The following is a 22251-nucleotide window of genomic DNA, read 5'->3' as shown; positions in this document are numbered from 1 at the left end:
TCCACGTCCGACATTTTTCGTCTTATATAATAAGGTCCGAACCATTTAAGCAGCAATTTTTCACTTTTCCCAACTTTCCTTACCGGGGTGAAAACTTTCACTTGGTCACCCTCATTAAACTCCACATGTCTATGTTTACAATCATAGCGAAGTTTATCTATGTTTTGTCGTCTTTTTATGTTTTCAGCAGCAAAATTACGTATTGCCAGACTAGTTTCCCTCATTTGATTGCTATTAAGAGATTCAGTATGCGGCATAATGTTCGCTTCAGTTGGTAAAATAGGTTCTCGTCCATATACTAACATAAAGGGCGAGAACTGCGTGCTGTCTTGTTTCCCTGAATTATAGGCAAAAGTTACATGTGGTAAGTATTGGTCCCAATTTGACTGATTTGTGTTGGTGTACATTGCCAACATATTTGCAAGAGTCTTATTAAATCGCTCCGTAAGACCATTTGTCGCTGGATGATATGCCGTTGTAAATTGGCTTGTAGTGCCCATTTCTTTCAATAGTTTCGTCACCAATTCTGATTGAAACACTTTTCCTCTGTCACTTAATAATTCCTTAGGCGCTACATGTCTTGTAATTATTTTTTCCAAAATAAATTTTGCTACCGGCCCTGCTTTTCCACTTGGTAACGCCTCAGTTTCTGCCCAACGTGTTGCATAGTCTGTTGCTACCACTATCATGGTTTTACCATTGCTACTTCGGCGAAAAGGGCCTAAAAGGTCAATCCCCACCTTTTCAAATGGTGTTCCCACAGGAATTGGGTGTAAAAATCCTATCGGCTTTTGATTTTGCTGACCTTTTCTAGCTTGACAATCTGGACAACCCTTAACAAAATTTTCAACGTCTTTTTGCAACCCTTGCCAATAATACCGTTGCTTAATTTTTGATAGCGTTTTCGCTATTCCCAAATGACCACTCAGCGGTTCCGAATGGTGAGAATACAAAATTTCTCCCACTAACTGTTGCGGTATTACCAATAGCTTATTTCGACCTAAATCATTCGGATTTACTCGGTATAAAATTCCGGATTCAATCCTGAAGTTTTTTGCCTGCTTACGTAAACCAATTGTAGCATTTTCCGGGTTTTTGATTGTCATTATTATTTGGGAAATTTTTTCATCTTTCTTCTGTAACTCCTCAATATTACGAGTATCCAAAATAAATGTTGGTATTTCTTCAACGTCGTGTTTATCCGTATCTGGTTGCGGTACCGGATATCTACTTACACAGTCAGCGTCTTTGTGCGCAATTCCTGATTTATGGCACACCGTGTAATCAAATTCCGACAGTTTTAATGACCATCTAGCTAATCGACCCGTGGTGTCTTTTAATGTCTTTAGCCAACATAAAGCATGATGATCAGTTACGATTTTTACAGGTTTACCATAAATAAAGTGTCTTAAGTATGAAAGTGCCCATATAACTGCTAATCCTTCTAATTCAGTTATAGAATAATTTTTCTCCGCTTTGCTAAGACTTCTGCTTGCGTAAGCGATAGGGTGTAACTTATTTTTTGTGTCTTCCTGCAATAATATAGGACATGTCTCAATCACAGTATGTCTCAATATAGGACATGTCAATTATCACAGTAAGTTTTACAAAGTGATTTGAAATAATGGAGAGTGAAAAGAAAGTGTATTCTACTGAAGAAATTCAGAAAATCGCACCCGGGTATAAAGGAAAACCGGAGAATTTTGATCCCGCCAAGGGAAAGAAACGATTCGTCCAAAAACCAAAAGGGGAGCGGAAAACTACACTGCCACCACCTTCCAATTTAAATGCAACACCGACACCACAGCGAAACGATTCGATAATCTCAGAAGCGATTTTCGGTATTGACGTAACGGTGACGGAAATAGCGCCAAGACAGGTGTTTTCTGCAAATTATGCCAAAATAGTCGACATAGCAACAGAAACGTATGACGCCATGAGAGTAGATGAGAAGCAAATTGATCGAGTGATTGCTCGAGAAGAAGTTTCGTACTACGCTACTGCGTTAATGCAACTAAAGCTCATTGAGACAAAGGCAAAGCAGGGAGACCAACACCTCACTAGCGCGGAAAAAGATCTACGGAAAGCTACTTCCGATGATGTATTCAATGTCCCTCAGACGCTATTTACTTATTTAAAAGAAATAGGAACGTACACGGACAAAATGGGCAAGGAGACCAGACTCGAAGTGCCGCCACTACCAACTACGGTCGTGCAAAACTTCGGAGGTTACCACGCGGCAGAAATAAACACTGACACGCACGCCCTATTTGAAGAAGTACCATCATTAGGAATTGCTGGAGACATGGTCATGGCTTTGGCATCGGACGATGCTGAACCCGTACCAAACTTCCGAATAGGAAGACCAGCTGGCACCGTGTTCACAAACAATCTCATTGGAAGATTTTATCCAATTGGACCGAGGAGACCAGAAATCAAGCAGCGATTAGCGGGTTTCGGAATAACAGTAAATCACTTTACTGAATATGTTCCTGGAACGCGTTTTAACCTTCGTTACTTGCGGTCAATTTCAGATATACTCGGAAAGATGGAAACTTTCAGAAATGAGAAAGTAACAATGAAGAACCTGAGCCTCTCCGGAGGAGAAACGCAGGTAATAAAGACTCAGCCTATGGACACTAATGAGGCTGGAAGCTGGAGAGAAAGAAGCGTACAAGCACTCTCAGCAGCAACGAGCTCCACCGCAGTCATGGGGGCAGCAAATGTGTTTGGGTTCCAGTTATATAAAGAGGATGGACCCGGAGAAACACGAGCAGCCAAGATTGCAAACTGGAGTTGTATCATGGGTGCAGGATGGAATATGCCTGACGATTGGTACAATAATCGGAATATACGGCGAAACTTGCCTGATGGTATTGGTACCAGCAGGTTTAGAGCCATCTCTCTACGGCAAGACATCATTATGTCAAATGTGGTCAGAAGAATGATCAAAACGCCGAGATAGAGAAAATTTTGCGAAGCAAAGATTTGGTCGAAAGACAGACGCCCACTTAATTGTGGTTAAAACTGCGGACTCAAAGCATGCAAAAGAACTGGACTCAACTGAACTGAACCCCTCTCTAGGGTGCAACCTCTTTTTTATAGCATTCCAGACACTGATTCCACCAATCAAAACTCCCAGACCTGGCCTCGTCTAGCCGACAACTCGTGACGACCTTCGACCATCGGTACTTGGAAAACATTCCACATTATTTCGCAATTCAGCAAATGCATCTTAATTGCAGTTGCACTCCGACCGCATTCCACAATTTTAATGTTTCCGCTCAAGTAATATAAACATTTTTTAATGTTTCCGTTCAAGTAATAAATTTGATTTATTATCCTTCGTGACAGTATGCTTTCTTTACCAGAAGCTAATGTAATGGACATTAAATGTAGTCGTCTTAACAGATATCAATATCTTAATCAGTTAGTTCAATCCTTTTGGGCTAGGTGGAGCCACGAATATTTACATACTTTGAATCGTCGCTCTAAATGGCATATAGATAATAATAAGTCTGTTAGAGTTAGTGATTTAGTAATACTACATGAAGACAATGTTGCGCCTTTAAAATGGACATTGGGGCGAGTGATAAATGTGTTTCCAGGTTGAGACGGTGTTGTGAGAGTAGTGTCAGTGCTAACATCTAAAGGTGTTTTTAAAAGAGCCATCACAAAAATCTCAATTTTACCAATTGAGTAGTGCTTCTCCAATTTTTTGTGGTATTTTGATATTTAGCATAGTTTTGCTATTTTAGATTTAGTAATGTTTGTTGTTTTGCTTTTAAGTAATATTAGCGTTGAAAGTATGCAATGCCTTTCAAGGGGGGCGGTATATGTTGCGGTTAGAATAAATAAACAGTATCAACTACTCCCTCCCCAATATGTCACGTGTACAACGCGCCATGGGCGGCCATCTTGAATGTAAGACTAGTTGTTTAAGAATAAGTGTACGAGGAAGAAGCCAGTTGGTGGTCTGGAGCTTTCCCGCCAAGTTTTTTAATTGAATATAGTTTCAGTTTGTTAAGAAAGAGTGTTATTAAAATTATAAATATACAGTCCACTTAATAGCTATTTTGGGCAGCAGTAAGCCCAACAAAATCAACGTTACTATCCCTAGCCAAAAGAAAATAATACCTAAAATTTCTTTTATAGCCCACACATTATTTTCCTCAATCTGTATAATACCCCAAAAGATACAATAAAAAAAAAACTCAACTATTGTTTTTCATCCATCTCAAAACAGACCGGCGCACAGAGGGGCAAGATTCAAAATTTGTGGCAGAAATGTTTATTACCAGAATTCTAATAAATTAAAGGTTTGGTATTAAAAATAATATTTAATTTATTAAATTTGACATAATTATAACATAAAACTGGGTAAAATTCTATGATTATTATAATTTTTTCTTCATCATTAAAATATTCAGAAAAAAAACAAATGTGAGTTTGTTTCCTGGGCTTGATTTTAAAGAAAATACCTATATTTTTATTGAGTATCTTGATTCAGAGAGTTTTTTTTCTTAAATTCGGCATTAGTTAGAATTTCTTTTATTGGTCAACTAAATTTCTACTCAAAAAATATATTTATTCTTTCTTATGGTAGTTTTTGCAGCATAATCGATTTTGAGAAGTAGTATAATAATAGTTTATTTTGCTTGTTTTAGAGGTACACATACATAACAATACATGATCACATCCTTAAATTGTGAAATTACCTCTGCTGCTGAAATAACCTCGGCCTCGGCCTCGCCTCGCCTCGTTTCTTCAAGTAAAATGATTAACAGAGGAAAATAGGAAAATTTTTAGGTAACTAAATTATATAAAAACAAAAACAGTAGAGAAATAATGTGAACATTTCATAAACAATACGTTGACATTTTTATGTATCACAAAGTCCTATTCAAAACAAAACTTAACACAGTTCCACATCAGAAGCACTGTCCTCATCACTAGAGTTCATTTGATCATATTCCGATTCATCTTCTTCTGGGGAAAGTAAGTCCAGAACTTCCTTCTCAAATGACTTGCTTTTCTTCTTGGGTAATTTTCGTATACTAGAAATTGCCGGATCCGATGTTACCAAAAGTCTTTTAAACACATCTTCAAGTGTTTGCTGTCTAGAGCATTTACGAGCATAACCTTCCCTGTATTGCTTGATGCTTTTATTTAGCGCCTCTTGGGCTTCCTCGGATAGATAGTCCGATAGGGAGGCAAAACGACTTAATAATATCTGGTCCATGTACAAGAATTTTGTGGAGAGTTGTGGGCATGTTGTACCATGGGTATCTTTCGACTAATAATCTAGCTGTTTGCAGGCTAAATGTTTTAAACCTATCTATATTTATTTTAAAGCCAGATGAAATGGTCTGCAGAATAATTTTTAGTCTTGTGATAATATCTGCATCAATACCAGTAATTTCAGAGGATATAAATACATTTTCAAAAAATCGCCCGGCAGTATTTCCATCGTTTGAGCTACCGAATCCAGGTTTTGGGCGATCAACAATCAAACCCATTCGCGTTTTAAACTGCTCCTGAATTTTTCTTTTGGTTTCAGCAACTACCTTCTTATGGTCCACACCTCTTGCTTGCCATTTTTTAATTGGCATTTTATAGGACAAATGTAGCAAATACTCAAAAAACCGAATCCAGGCATGCAAACTAGAAAGACCGAATGACAAAGTTGATGGCTTAATTTCTCTTTTCAGAACTAGATCAATGTTGTTAAAAGATGTTGATGTTGCTCCACAAATATAACATTTTTGTGTAGACGTTGTCGACGATGCCGCATTGCAAATTTTTCCGTCAATCATGGTAAATAATAAACTATGAGATATATTGAGAAGCTTTCCTCCTAAGTTTATATTTGTAGCCTGAAGCTCTTTTATCTGATTTTCTATATATGTTTTTTCTCTAACGATGATGACAGGAGTTTCGTGGATAAATTGTATTCTAATTGGCCGGCAAAATCGTGGTGAGCTGGTTCTTGGGTTCTGCCAAATAACTATATGTTTTTCAGGGGTTTCATATATTAATCGAAGAGGTACAAAGGATGTTATAAATATAGAGGCATCATCAAACTCTTCATCGTAGTTATATTTTTGTTTATATTGGTATTGACCAGAAGTTCCGTCACTTCCCCACTTAGAAATCAATGTTAATCGAATGTCGTCATTTTCAGTAACTGAATGCAATACCTCTTGCTGAACTTCAACAATGCGTTTCACAGTATGATCGAGAAGTGCCTGTAGCTTTACCTCGGCCACTTTGCCGTTTATTTGCATATGCTCTTTTGACGGATAACAACGTTTTTTAGCCTCCTGAATTTTCTTGTAAGACGGAAATTTCTTTTTATCTGCTTTTCTAATAATATTGTATTGATGTCTAGTCAATTTAGCTTCTATTAATACGGATAAAGCTTTATCTTCAGACAGATACAGTTGTAACGAAGTTACTAACTTTTTTGTTAATATGTAGTATTAGATTTAAGAAAACAATGCGCAGCCTCACACGCTTAAGTTACAATGCGTCTTCGCGACAGAATGGTGAACGCACCGCCGCGATCGATAAAGGATCAGCGCGCAGCCGCGGTAGCGTAAACGAAGCAACATCGCGCCGTCGCGACTCGCGAGCTGGTAACCAGGTAATGCGCCGCGCGCTGCAGTTAGACAGTTCATCCCGGACCATCGAGTAGTGAATACCGACCGACGCTTCAGCCAGCTGAACGGTAAATTTTATTGTTCCTGGGGGCAAGCTTTGAAGGGGAAGGTATTTCGGAATCGTTTCCTTCGGACCGCCAGTACAGGATGTTATAACACTGCTGGTTAACTCCGAGGGCCACGACTCCGAAAACCACTCGGTGATTTGAGTTGTTTCCTCTGGACTGCCAGTACCGGATGTTATAACACTGCTGGTCAACTCCGGAGGCTACAATCTCACTATCACCTAGGTATTTCCGAACCGTTTCCTTCGGACCGCCGGTACTGGATGTTATAACACTGCCGGTTGCCGAAGGCCACGGCTCCGAAATCCTGTAACCAAACCTGATCTCACCCAGGTCATTCCGAACTGATTTCTTCGGACTGTCAGCTCCGGCCGATTCTTTGACCCCTTCTGAGCCCCTAGAGCAGTTTTCATACCGTCCGAATCCGTCATTCATACCGTAACCGTCTGTTTACCCTGGCTGGGAAAACCGTTTCGAAGCCGTCTTAGTTCTCCGAACCGTTCCCCGTTCTGAACACTAGGTTGTGTTGTCCGTTTGTTTTCCGTTTCAAAGTTACCGTATTAATTTAGTTAGGATCTCCAGGTCCGACTGTACCGTTTATTAATTTGAACACGACGCTGTGTTGTTCTCTGTTTGTTCATTTGTGCTAGAGTTTTTAAGTAAGGATATGAATGATTGTTAACTGTTATTTTTCCTGGTTAACACGACTTGTTTAGTTTTGCTAACAACCCTGTGTTTCCTTATTTTTGTCCCACTCCTTTCATCCAGTTACAGATAAACGTGAACTCTGTCTTCGACTGTGTAAAAGCTCCCCAGGTATACAAAGCGAGTTCCTTAGTTACGCTTCTCCAAATAAAACTAAGGTGGCGCCCGAGTTTCAAAGCACCTACCCCTAGGTGTGGCAAAAACCGTACCAGGACCGGTACGTAAAGGCGGTTACACAGTGATTCCCCTTCTCGTCTTTTGAATCCTTGTCTATATTTCGACGCTCGAGTAGGTGTACTAAACTTTACGTCTTTTACTATGGCTGCAGCGTCAGTTCACCTGAACTCATTGTTGAACGAATTAATTTAGTTTTGTTTCTTTTGGTTCTCTCGCTACTGTGTCAAAAATCGTTTGTAGGTCTACCAATTCTTGGCTTGCATTTGTTGGAGGATTGTAAGAACATAGGAAATGTTATAGTACCTTCCAGCCATTTTGAATTTTCAGTAATAAATCGATCCTTTTTATACTGAGCAGCTTTTATCTTTGCCTTAAATTCTGACATGAAACGAGAAGTCTTTTGCTTTATTACGTTAAGTAATGTCTGAGGACAACTGGTAATATTTTTCACATATAAGATTACTCGTTGAGTCCTGTCATCAATATTTAATGTCGGGTAAGACATTAATACGTCAAAAAGTTTTCTTTTAGATAATTGGATACTACCATTTTTATCTAAACTTTTAGAACCTGAAAAGGATAATTAATAATTATATAATATTTATTCCCAATTACGGCTTATTTTCCTTAAATTAATGGGGCGGCTTATAAAATTCCTAAAATCAACCCTATGCCGCCATTTACATGCCTTTCCATGCTTTTGTAATTTAAAATATTAAAATAAACAATTCAATTAACTTACCACTTGGTTTTGGCTCCATGGTGATAAAAATTATAGAATTACTATAATTCGAACTATGAATTTATCGATTCAACTTTAAATACTATCGACAAATAATAGTACCGAAACTAAGTTCAACTATTTGACATATCTAGTGGAGTTCAACATGGCCGCCGGCCGTCCGCAAGCGCGTGTCAAATATTCGGGGTCACCGCTTTCTTGACTAATATGTGTATAAATTACATTAAGGGAACGTTCAGAAATACTATAGTTGCAAGCACCGTGACGTCATTTCATCAATTTATTGCCAGAACAAACCAATGTCACGTGATACACTGTCAAATGACTTTACGGTTCTCGCACTCGCTGCAAGTTCAGGTGATGAAAATTAGCCGCGACAGACTAGGAAGCGAAACAAGAAAGTGACAAAGTGGTTTAATATTATTCAAATCTCAATACATTTTTCCTATATTTATATATTTAAAGGTATAATTTAACATTTTTTTTAGATTTCATATTGATAAAAGTAACAAAAAAGTTGTAGTTGAGACTAGAAATTGACCCGTTAAATTAAAGTCGTATCATGTGGTTCTACAACATAAAAGTATTTACCATGTCAACAGCGGAATAGTTGCATTACAACTCCCACTGTAGGTCATTTCTAGTACTATGATAAATGTATTATTATAATAAATAGTTAGAAAAAGAATTACTGAAAGTTCGTAAACTCGACTTTCTGCCACCTTATTAATAAATGGCCCCTCTGTGCGGCGCCTCCACCAAATGTCACGTTTAATTTATGAGCCCTTTCGTATTCATTAATTAAACTGACTCACGACGTTAAACGTCGTGCCGGGATCTCAGTTTTAAGGATGGAATCAAACACTGAGTTTTCTATCAAACACTTAAATCTATTTAAATATAGTATACACAAACGGGTCTGCACAATACGGTCATAAACACACTAAAAGTTGACAATCTAACAATTGTACTTACCTAGACTCATAAGCTAAGGACTTAGCATTTTCTGGCGGTTGGCTTAGTCACTTTTGTGTTTGAACAACTTTGGAGAACGGACTACTTAACTTGATCTTTTCCCGAGGAGAGTCGACATTTCGACTTCTCAGGTCAGCTGATCGCACTACCGTCGATCGGTTCACACTTATCCTATACTGCTGAAATGGCGTGTTTTATACCCGATTGATCGGCTGACGTAGTTTGTTATTGTTCGTCGCCTATTTTTCATATTCCCGCAAAGCAGGTGGTGGTGACTCATCACTGATATGGTGCACTCGGTGCATCTTGGTGCGACCTTGCCTCGTGCGCTTAATATTTTGCAATCCTCGAATATTCTTATGTTTTTAAGTCAATAAGTCCATCTTTTGAATTAATGGATTTTCCATTCGTCGACCAGCCTGCGATGTCGTTACGCGGGCTTATCCTTGGCAACGCGATGCTCCTGATATTTCTTTGACTTGCCCAATTTTTTAATGCTGTACAGGGTGCTGCATTTTCGATGGTTTTACGGGGTACAGAGAAAACGGTAATAGATAGAAAAAAAGTAGCATACGTGTTTCGATCTCATTTTCTGAGCTGAGATGACTGGCGAAGAGTGGGCTGCGCAAACTTCTTTTGTTTCAAAGATACGGGGGGTTTTTGAAAATTGGTCATTTTGGAACCTCCTCTGTATTTCATTTGCTATTAAAGTTATCAAAAAAGGAAAAACGGTCTCCGGTAGAAGTTTTGACGTAGAATCCAATGGCGTAGTCAGTTTTTTTCTATTACGTTTAGTTTCTGACATATGACACTAAGTTATATTTTTTTTAATGGAACACCCTATATATTTTAGGTCATTTAATTCTGTTGATTGGGGGTTCTTGTGCGCATGGTTCTGAAGGGGCGTTGTCCATCGTGATGCATAGTAGCTTGACTTCTTCCAAGGATCTCGGAGGCTGGTTGGGAAAGTGTGAGCCAGTAATATCTGGCCCTTGTGTCGGATCTCAGCCCGCTTTGAAAAATTTCTTGAAATTCCACCAGATCGACTACCTGCTTATATTCCTCATACAGAACCCTTAGGTCGTAAAAATAATTCTTCGTTGGTTCCGCGGGTTTCTGTGTTCTTTCTCGTACCTTCGAAAGTAGTCTCAGGCTGCTATTGTCGTCGCAGAACTCTGCTTTGAAGGCCCGGCCAATGAGGTGCCAGTTGCTGTCTGGGTGGGCCTGCTTGTATTCTGAGTACCATATATTAGCCGCCCCTTGCAGAAAGGAATGAAAATATTTAATTTTTCAGGGCGTCATTCCAATTGTTTGCGACCGCTGTTCGATGAAATCGTAATATTTGCCATGGTACTGATACTTGCTTCTTTTTTCCTGTTAGTGCCTTCGGGGTACCCTTGAATTGGGGCGGGTGGGGTTTCTCCCCTTATCGTTGTGTTATTCTCGTTTTCTGACCTTTCGTTCTCGTTCTGACTTTCCTCTATATTTTCTGTTATCCCTGTGTCTTTTTGACGCACCAAGGTGAGGGTGAGATATTCCGGTTGCCCTTCTGGCCCTTGCCTTAGCGTAACAACGCTTGCAAATTATTGAATTTTACTATCAAAATTCTTTCAAATTTTTCTTCCAATTTATAGGCAGTTTGGTCGGCCTACTGAGGGAGCTATTCGGAAGCTTGTGACTAAATTTCGAACCCAGTTTACACTATTGAACATTAAACCACTAACACGCATACGTAGAGTGAAGACCGAAGAAAATATTGCGGCTGTATCCGCCAGTGTTATTGATGACCGTGAAATGTCGATTCGCCGCCGTTCGCAGCAATTGGGCCTCTTGTAACATAGTTAGTTGAAGTTGTAACAGTTCATTGACATGCATAGCTAAGTATTATTATTAATCGTATTGCATCAATCGGTTCGCTATTATAAGTATTTTATGTATACACAGCAACCTATATTATATTGTATGAGTAGGCATAATAGAGTACGATAAATATAATTGATTTATTCAGCAAATATATATTGAATACAGGGAACTTGCCGGAGTATCATTTACTACCTTTACATGGCGACCTTGCTAATTTTTCCTGGACTTCTAATTAAATAGTAAAAAGTAAAAGTTAAAAGAAAAGTGATAGTGAGTTTTACAGTGATGGTGCGTAGTACATTGGTGATCTATAGTTTGATCCATTTTGCCGCAGTCTCGTTAATTTCGTAATGTATCCGATGCCGACAAAGCTGCTTAGGAGCTGAGCGTGGTATAAATGTGAGCTAAGATGGAGCAAACCAAGTCAAAAAATACCAAGCAAGAAGTAACGGAAAATGGCGTAGTTAACTCCAATTTTATAGTACAAGAAGCTGAGTACAACATCACTAAAGACGTCAAAGTGGTTCTGTATCTTATTTTCGCTATGTTGGCAATGCTCTTATTGTGGAGAATTATTCGGGCTGTCAAGAAAAATATGAAGAAGCAGATCCGCCGCGACATGGCAGCAGTCTCTTTAGCATCTATAAGAGAAACGTAATGTTGAGTAAGTAAACGTAAGAGCTGTTCCGGTAAGCGTGTGCGCGACGTGCGCGTATGTACAGTGATAGTGATGTGTTAAGTTCTTATGTGTAACTGTGCAAAAGAAAAGTAAGCAATAATTAGTCGTACTAAATAGTTTATTAAACTGGGTTTTATAATGGAACTTTTAAGTTGATTTCAATTCAGGCGTTTAAAAATTTTATTATAGGTATTATTGTCTATATGACTATTCTGTAGTTACTTTCTTTAAACTGCAGTATTTGGATCATAATTATTATGTTTGATAAATGACTAGTAAAGGATTAACAGAAGTTAAGAAAATTTACGAAACTGCAAAAAGCTTTTTAAGTAATATCAATAAAGAATCTACCGAGAGACGCGGAAATTTAGACAGAGTAAATAAATTACTTGTACAGATAGGTTTAATCGAAAAAGAGTTAAGCAACTTTAAAACTCAAGTTTTAAAAGAGAGTCAGAGCCCAGAGGAATTATTGGCAGCAGCAGCGCCCTATATAAAAGAAACTGAAAAACTAAATTTTAATTCCAGGCAAACACTGCTAGAACGTTTAAAAAGTATCCTTGAAATATCAAAAATGTCGACAAACACCGTAGATTTTTTTAGTTTGGCTAGTAAATTAGTCCCAAGTCAATTCGATGGTAACTCCGAAAATTTACAGTCATTTTTAGATGCATTAACTTTACTTAAAAACAATTGCGAAAATCAACTTGCTAACGCTGTAGCTTTCGTGAAAACTCGTTTGACTGGAAAAGCGCGAAGTCTTATTACGAATGAAAATACAATTGACGACATAATTTTTAAACTTCAAAATTCGATTAAAGGCGAAACTTCACAATTATTGACTGCAAAAATTTTACATCTGAAACAAAACGATAAAGAAGCCGCAAAATATGCTTCTGAAGTGGACGCATTAGCGCAAAAATTACAATCAGCCTATATTACAGAGGGCGTACCAGCGGAAGTTGCCCAACGGTACACGGTTGAAAATACTGTGCGAGCATGTAGCCAAAATGTCAGTAGTGAAAGAGTTCGATTAATAATGGAGGCTGGCACGTTTTCTTCGGTACAGGAAACTATTACTAAGTTTGTGAATGTTAGTTCGTTGGCACCGTCTTCGGCAAATATTTTTCAGTTTAGGCAAAACAACTTTCATAATGCGCGACGTCACTATAGGGGCACAGGTCCACGTAATAACAATTATAACCAGCATTTCTATAGGAGTTTCAATAGATATTCTAACAGTTACAATAGAAATTCTAATAATTTTGGAAACAATATTAATAATTATAGAGAACAATTTAGAGGCAGTAATAGAAGCAGAGGTGCATTTAATAGAGGTTTTAATCGTAGTAACACATCTGCTAGGTACTATAGAGGCTCTAGTCCTAATTTTGTTGGCTTTTCGGAGTCGGGAAACGGATTGGAGCACCAATCGAGCCAAGAAGCGGCTCGGTTGGGCGATATGTAACCATATATAGTTTTAGTCTGACATTTTTAAATTTTGTGAAAGTTGAGTTAGAAATGACTGGTTCAGTTAGTACGCTACTAGTAGACACCGGACCTGACATATCAATTTTTAAACGTTTATCAGTAAATCCTGATCAAATAGTTGATTTTTCTCGAGCCACTAGCATCAAAGGTATCACAGAAGACCTAACTAATTCATTAGGTGTTGCAAACACAAATATTTTTATCCAAGGGTGTACGTTAACTCACAAATTTCATATAGTTGATTCTAATGTTCCAATACCATGTGACGGAATATTGGGTAGATATTTTTTAGTTGCTTACCAATCAATAATAGATTATTCTAACTGGAATATGACGGTACACTTAAAACACAAAAAGTGAACAATTCCAATTTTAAGCAGTCCTGAAAAGAATGTGTTCCATATTCCTTCTAGATGAGAAGTTATTAGAGAGATTGACGTTTTGAAACATTTGACACACGACGCTGTGGTGTTAAATAAAGAATTAAAGCCTGGTGTATACTTAGCTCGTAGTATAGTATCTCAAAAACATCCGCTTGTAAAAATCTTAAACACAACATTTGAAAATGTAACTGTAGACATATCTAATCTTGAAACTATCAGTCTCGATAAATTTAACATTTACAACATAGAAACAGAAAATCAAGATAGACATGTTCAACTCTTAAAAGAACTTAATCAAGATGTCCCAGACTTTGTTAAAAAAGATCTGCTACAACTTTGCGAAGATTATTCAGACGTTTTTGGATTAGAAACAGATAAATTAACATTTAACAACTTTTACACACAAAAATTAAAAGTAATTGACAAAAAACCTACTTATATTAAAAATTATAGAGCTCCCAGAGCACTTAAAGATGAAACAAATCGACAAGTCGAAAAATTGTTACATAATAATATAATCGAACCATCTTGCTCAGCATACAATAGTCCGGTTCTATTGGTTCCTAAAAAATCGCAAAATGATCAGAAAGCGTGGAGATTATGTATTGACATTAGGGCTGTAAATAAGGTACTTATAGGAGACAAGTTTCCGATTAATCGCATAGACGATATTTTAGATCAACTTGGTAGAGCAAAGTGGTTCTCAGTAGTCGATTTGTTATCAGGATTCCATCAGATACCTTTAGATGAAGAATCGCGAGATTTGACTTCATTTAGCATCGATTATGGTTCATATCGATTTACCAGATTGCCATTTGGACTTTCAGTCAGTCCCAACAGTTTTCAAAGAATGATGTCTATTGCTTTTGCCGGAATAACTCCAGAAAAAGCTTTTTTATATTTGGACGATTTAATAGTAATAGGCTGTTCAGAAAAACATCATTTGAATAATCTAAAAAGTGTTTTTGAAACTTGCAGAAAGTACAATTTGAAATTAAATCCCAAGAAATGCAATTTTTTTAGAAAAGAGGTCACTTTTCTAGGTCATAAAATAACAGACAAAGGTATTTTGCCCGATGAAACTAAGTACGATATTATAAACAAATATCCGACGCCGCGAGCTGCTGATGAGGTAAAAAGGTTCGTTGCCTTTTGCAACTATTATCGAAGGTTTATACCAAATTTTGCAACTATCACATTACCTTTAAATTCGCTAACTAAGAAAAATGCTGAGTTTGTATGGTCAAGCGAATGCGAAAGTTCATTTAACCGTTTAAAGCAAGCACTAATTAGTCCTCGCATTTTGCAATATCCGGATTTCTCAAAACAGTTTATTTTAGTTACTGACGCATCCCAACTTGCTTGTGGTGCAGTTCTTTCACAAAATTTTAATGGTCAGGAACTACCTATAGCTTATGCATCTCGTATGTTTACAAAAGGCGAGTCTCACAAACCAACTATTCTTAAAGAACTCACAGCTATTCACTGGGCAATAAAGTACTTTCGTTGTTATTTATATTGACAAACATTTTTAGTAAAAACAGACCATAGACCTCTTGTTTACTTATTCTCTATGAAAGACCCGTCGTCCAAATTAACCAGAATACGATTGGATTTAGAAGACTTTGACTTTGATATAGAATATATAAAAGGAACAGATAATGTAGGCGCAGACGCCTTATCTCAAATAAATATTTCGGATTTGCAGGAAATCAGAAACACGGCTCAAATATTAGCAATTACCAGATTAATGACTAAGACAAACCAAAATTTTAATAAACACACTACTACTGGGGATAAACAATTATCACGTACTGAAGAACCTCAGATTTATGAAGCCCTTAATAATTATAATGTATTGAAATTTCCTTCCTTAAGATTTGAAATTGATAAAGAATGCATTCACATTATTATAAATTATCGCAAAAAGAGCGCTCGTTGTTGGCTTTCAATTACTAATGGCAATTTTTCATTACCGAAACTATTGTCTAAGCTGAATAACATGGCTGGTGATAGTAAGCTTACACATTTGCGATTGAATTTAGATGACAAGATTTTCACACGGTGCACCGTAAATGAATTAAAGGAAGTAGGGCATAAAATACTTTCAAAAGTTAAAACTGTTTTATGTAAAGAAAGAAAATTAATCATAGACAATGACGAGAAACTTAATTTAATCAAACAATTTCATGATGATCCATGTTAGGTGGACATTGTGGCCAGAAAAGATTATTGAAAAAATTAAGGTCATTTTATCTCTGGAAAAATATGTCACGTGACATCGCTAAATATGTTAGGCAGTGTCATAAGTGTCAGGTAAATAAAGCCGCCGTTAAACACATAGAACCTTTAACTTTGACTCCAACTCCTCAAAAAGCTTTTGACATTGTCTGTATAGATACAATAGGACCACTTCAAAAATCAAATCACAATAACTGTTATGCAGTGACTCTTCAATGTGAACTAACTAAATACATCGTAATACTTCCAATACCCAATAAAGAAGCTTCCACAGCAGCACGAGCTATCTTTGAAAAATTTATCTTAGTATATGGACCTATAGAAGAAGTAAGAACTGATTTAGGAACAGAATACAAGAATAAAATTTTTGAAAGTTTAGCAAAAATGTTAAATACCCCCGCATAAAACTAGCACTGCGTATCACAGTCAGTCCATAGGTGGATGCGAGAGAAACCATAGAGTTCTTAATGAATTTATGCGAATGTACATTGATCAAGCTCATACAGATTGAGATATATGGACAAATTACTACACTTTTTGTTATAATACGACTCCTACTACTTATCATAACTACACACCTTTCGAGCTAGTATTTGGTAAAAGAGCAGACCTACCTGAAATATTTAATGGTTCTCGTGTTGATCCTTTATACAATTTAGAATCGTATGATCAAGAATTTCGATTTCGGTTGCAGTTAGCGCAAAATAAAGCTCGAGACTTGAAAAAACCAAACAAAAGCGTAAGTTGTATTATGATCAGCAAACTAGTCGACTACAAATAAGCGCGGGAGATTTTGTGCTTATAACCAACGAAGATCGTCAAAAACTAGATTCTTGGTTTGATGGTCCGTTTGAAGTCATATTAATTGAAGGTCCAAATTGCATTGTTAAAGACAATAACAACAAGCAGATTAAGGTTCATAAAAATAGAATTAAGAAATATAATGTGTCTTGATAATTAAGTTTAGTTCTAAGTTAGATAAACAGGCCTGTCTGTAAATATCGTAACTATTATAAATATCGAAAGTACACAGTGTAAATACCCTAAATACTGTACGTACATTTAATTTATATATTATACTATTCTTAGCATTCATCGTGCCGGTAGTGTTCAACGTGGGAAGTGTTCAGTTATTAGTGTTCCTACTGTTTTTTATTGTGGACAGAATCTTGATGTGCATCGTTGGTATTATTGTTAGCTCTTGTATCAGTAAAATTAGTATATAGATTTAGGTTTAGGGTTATTCAATCCTAAAATTTACATTCGGGGGTTACGTTAACAATTTATGGAAGTGCTGATGCATATTCTCCATTATACATATAAATTTATTTAACAAGCAGTTTACTGTTTAAAACACATGAATTATACGCAAATTGGGATAGAAATATATTTAGGTTAGGTTAAGTTAAAGTACCACTGACTATACTTTATGTTATTGCTATAGTCGGAAAAGTAGTAGGTACAGAGAAAATTTTGTCGTAAAAGTAACTATATTTTGAGAGTGTATAGCTTTAAGTACTAAAGATTGCAAATTTGTAATTAAATTAACTTAAAACAGTTTTAATTAACTTGGCATCAGTAACCTTTTTTTTTTAGTAAAGTGCCCTTTGAAAGTGGCCATAGCAAAGGTCATTCTCTAGGAAAAGGAGGTGTAACATAGTTAGTTGAAGTTGTAACAGTTCATTGACATGCATAGCTAAGTATTATTATTAATCGTATTGCATCAATCGGTGCGCTATTATAAGTATTTTATGTATACACAGCAACCTATATTATATTGTATGAGTAGGCATAATAGAGTACAATAAATATAATTGATTTATTCAGCAAATATATATTGAATACAGGGAACTTGCCGGAGTATCATTTACTACCTTTACACTCTGTTACTCCACTACGTGGAAAATTTTGCGAGAGGATTTGGGTGTAAAACCTTATAAGATGCAGCTGCTGCAAGAATTGAAGCCACACGACCTCCCACAACGTCTAACATTTGGTGAATGGGCGCTGGCAAAGTTGGAGGAAGATCCATTTTTTTATCGAAAAATTGTGTTCAGCGACGAAGCTCATTTCTGGTTGAATGAATACGTCAACAAGCAAAATTGCCGCATCTGGAGTGAAGACCAGCCAGAAGCATTGCATTAGCTACCGAGAGCTACCAATGCATCCCAAAAAAGTCACTGTTTGGTGTGGATTATGGGCCGGTGGCATCATCGGGCCGTACTTCTTCAAAGGCGACGATGGCCGGAACATTACTGTGAATGGCGAGCGCTACCGTGTGATGATTGACAATTTTTTTTATGCCCAAAATGGAAGAATTGGACATGCCTGACATGTGGTTTCAACAAGGCGGTGCCACATGCCACACGGCACGCGAATCAATGGCCAAATTGAGAGCCGCCTTCGGTGAACAGTTTATCTCACGTTTCGGGCCCGTCAATTGGCCGCCTAGATCGTGCGATTTAACGACTTTGGACTATTTCTTATGGGGCCATGTTAAGGCTCATGTCTGCAGGGATAAACCAGCAACGATTGACGCACTGGAAGCCAATATTGAAGCATTTATTCATGAAATACCGCCCGATATGTTGGAGAGAGTGTGCCAGAATTGGACCTTGCGCATGGGCTATCTAAAGCGGAGCCGCGGCCAACATTTACATGAAATCATCTTCAAACATTAAATTATATTGATCGTTCTATGGATTCCAATAAAGATTTCATCAATTTTTTAAAAAATTTTGTGTTTTTTTTGATAATCAAATCCTATACCTCTTAAAAAATCACCCTTTATATTGCATCCAAACATAATTACCCCAAGGCACTTAAGGTATGAGTTGACAAAATTAAAATTAGTATCAAATTTGGAATTACAATAAAATAATAATCATAATAATACCATTTTTTTTTTTGCCTTCCTCTAGACATGTGTGACCTAAGTACTTTCATGTTTGAGTTGTTTTCAATAGTTTCTTTTATCAGCTGACTATTGTAGGATCTCAGGTCTTTTCGGCTTTCTTTGTTTATTGTTTTACATAACTCCTTGTATTCATTTGAATCTCTGCTCGTTATTTTCCTTTGCTCCATCAGCTTCAGTGTGTTTAAGCTTAATTTCGGTGTTTTTTCTGTTTTGTGCTTAGAGCATACTTTCTTTGTTGCCACCTGGATACTGCTGGCTATTGTTGCCGAAAATTCCTCTAGTTCCATCTTCCTCAGGCAGTTCAAGTTGTGCAGCTTTGTGTTTAGAATAGTTTGGTATTCTTCTGCTCTTGACGTCAGGGTTTCTGTAGTTGGATAATTCCCTTTTTGAACCATCCTTTTCCTTTCGACTTTGGTGTTAATAATCATCTTTGCTCGAACTAGTCGGTGATCGCTGCCTGTATCAAAATGGTTCAGAACAGACACGTCCTGGCATATGTCTCGTCTGTTAGAGATTATGTAGTCTATTTCGTTTTTTATTTGCCCGTTCGGGTTTCTCCAAGTCCATTTCCTTTGGGGGGGTTTCTTGTAAAAGGTGTTCAAGCAATATAGATTTTGGTGTTGGAGGTACTCCAGCAGCATTCCTCCTCTGTCGTTTCTGCTTCCTAGCCCATACGATCCAATGTTTGGTGGGTCGCCTATACTTTTCTGGCCAATTTTGGCGTTAAAGTCCCCTATAATAATCTGAAACCTAGCATTTCCCGCCCTTTGGGCCTTCTCGATGTCTTCGTAGAATTGTTCGGCTTCTTGGTCCGGAGAGGAGCTTGTTGGAGCGTATACTTGGATTACTTGCATGGAATGTCTTTTATTGATCTTCAGTATAATATAGATTACTCTGTTTGAAATGGCTTCCATTTTTGTGACTAGGTGTTTCAGTCTTCTATTTACCATGAGCGCCACTCCCCCGATATGTGAGTTCGTGTCGGCGTTCTTTTGATAAAATAGATGTCCAGACCTGAGAGTGGTCGCATCCTCTCCTTGAAGTCTAGTTTCGCTTAGGCCAAGTATATCCCAGTTGATGTGTTCTAATTCGTTTTCCAGCAGCTCAAGTTGTTCCCTCGATCTCATAGTACGGATATTGTAAGTGGCTATTCTGATTTCTCCCTTCGGGACAAAGTTGTAGTTTGGGTTTATTGAGTTTTTGCCTCCCCCAGAATCCACGAGGCAGACTGGTTTATCAGTGCGAGATTCTGAGTTTTTCACTCTACTCGCCTGGGGTACAGTTTCTGTTTTAGAACTCAACATGGTTTGGTTTTGGAAGGGTTTGGCATTAAAAGGCCACGCTTGCCGAGCGTGTTGGCCAGTTCTAGTTTCAGCCGCCCACTCTGGGTCAGACGCTGTTGTGGGTCGCCCCTCTGGAGTCAGACACCCACTCGCAGCCGCCCACTCTGGATCAGACGCTGCGTTACCTGTTGGTCCGCGGGAGGTATTTGATTTCCCTCCTACCACCCATATCTGGGAGGCATTCCCCTATCCGCCACCTGGGGACGCGCCCTCTAGGGGTTACAGGCTCCCCCGAGAGCCAGGCAAAACTTTTTAAAATAAAGGATAGGAACGGGGAAATTGTTACAGACAAAAAGGGTGTAATAAATATCATCCAAGGCTTCTACAAGGACTTGTATACATCAACTCTGCCTAAACCAGACAGCGTTAAGCAAGAAATTCTAAATGTGGGATCGGAGGATATACCAGAAGTAAACAGGAGCGAACTAAGAAAGGCCCTTAAACAGATGAAAAACAAAAAAGCACCGGGAGAAGACCGTATCACCGCCGAAATGCTGAAGATGGGAGGAATAACGCTTGAACATGCCCTTTGTGTCCTTCTAAACAAATGTATTAGCGAAGAGAAAATACCAAAACCTTGGCAAAACGCTGAAGTTATTTTAATCTTCAAAAAGGGCGACAATACCAATATTGCAAACTACCGACCGATCAGCCTTCTTTCACACCTGTACAAGCTCCTCACAAAAATTCTGACCAACCGACTGACAAATAAGCTCGATTTTTACCAGCCAGTCGAGCAAGCAGGATTCAGAAAAAAATATGGTACAAATGATCACCTACAAACCGTTCGCACTCTAATAGAGAAATGCACCGAGTACAACGTACCCCTACATCTGGCGTTCGTCGACTACGAAAAGGCCTTTGACTCGGTTGAGACCTGGGCGGTTCTGAACGCAATGAACGAGGCAAGAATAGACACAAGATACTCCAATCTTATAAAACACATCTACGAAAATGCTACATTGCAAGTAGCCATTGACGAAGATACATCAACGGATAAGATTAAAATAGAAAAAGGAGTCCGTCAAGGGGATACCATATCCCCTAAACTATTCACATTGGCATTGGAAAGCGCCTTTAAAAACTTGGCCTGGGAAAACAAAGGTATCAATGTAGATGGAACCCGACTGAATCATCTACGTTTTGCTGACGATATTGTTGTCATCAGTAACGACATCAATCAGCTGAAAGATATGTTGGAAGAACTGCAGGAAACATCAAAACAAATCGGGCTCAAGATGAATTTAAATAAAACCAAAATAATGACCAGCGAAGAGACGGCAATAACCATAGAAGGCTGCACTCTAGAACACGTTGAGGAATACATATACCTGGGCCACGCTATCAGACTGGGAAAACAAAACCAAACAAACGAAATATCCCGGAGAACAAGACTCAGCTGGGCAGCATTCGGTAGGCTAGGCTACATTCTGAAATCCCAAAGTATCCCAATCAACCTTAAGCGGAAAGTCTATGAGGCCTGCATTTTACCCGTAACAACATACGGACTGGAGACTATGACACTTACAGAGAGAAGTGCAGAGAGGCTCAGAACAACTCAAAGAGCCATGGAGCGCGCCATGCTGGGAATCAGCCTCAGAGATCGAATAAGAAACGAAGAGATCCGAAAAAGAACAAGGGTAACCGATGTTATCAGAAGAGCAGCCGAACTAAAGTGGCGATGGGCGGGTCATGTTGCAAGGCAGGATCCATCTAGATGGACTAATAAAATAATGCAGTGGCGCCCAAGAGCCACAAAAGAAATGCAGGGAGACCCCCAAAGCGATGGCGGGATGACATCCAGAAGATAGCAGGAAGATCCTGGTTTCAAACTGCCCTGGATAGACGGACATGGAATCATTGGAAGAGGCCTACATTCAGGAGTGGATGGACATAGGCTAAAGAAGAAGAAGAAGAAGAATAATACCATATATTTACCGCCTTCTGTAAGAGGCATAACTTATCGTGCAAAAAACCCATAAAAAGACAAAGCATTAGAACAGAGCAA

General features: G+C 38.1%; 1 protein-coding gene across 1 annotated transcript; it reads right to left on the bottom strand.

The window, feature by feature from the left end:
• Window positions 1-19029: 19029 nt before the first annotated feature.
• Window positions 19030-20204, bottom strand: LOC145739969 (protein CFDP2-like). The gene is made up of 2 exons (XM_081995290.1): window positions 19128-20204; window positions 19030-19086 (listed from the first exon to the last, which is right to left on the bottom strand). The coding sequence occupies exons 1-2, from the start codon at window positions 20202-20204 to the stop codon at window positions 19030-19032; spliced, it is 1134 nt and encodes a 377-aa protein (XP_081851416.1).
• Between the last annotated feature and the right edge of the window lie 2047 nt (window positions 20205-22251).

The sequence above is a fragment of the Ips typographus genome, unplaced genomic scaffold (genome assembly GCF_016097725.1).
Source record: "Ips typographus isolate SLU unplaced genomic scaffold, UJ_Ityp_2.0 IpsContig82, whole genome shotgun sequence".
Lineage (NCBI taxonomy): Eukaryota > Metazoa > Arthropoda > Insecta > Coleoptera > Curculionidae > Ips > Ips typographus.
This window is presented reverse-complemented; position numbering and strand designations above follow the sequence as displayed.

Bases quoted from the DNA above. Each gene is read 5' to 3' on its own strand.
- LOC145739969 (XM_081995290.1), bottom strand. From the start codon at position 20,204: ATGTTGAGTTCTAAAACAGAAACTGTACCCCAGGCGAGTAGAGTGAAA. The intron at 19,087-19,127 runs GTATGCTCTAAG...ACCGAAATTAAG, and splicing joins TCCAGGTGGCAACAAAGAAA to CTTAAACACACTGAAGCTGA.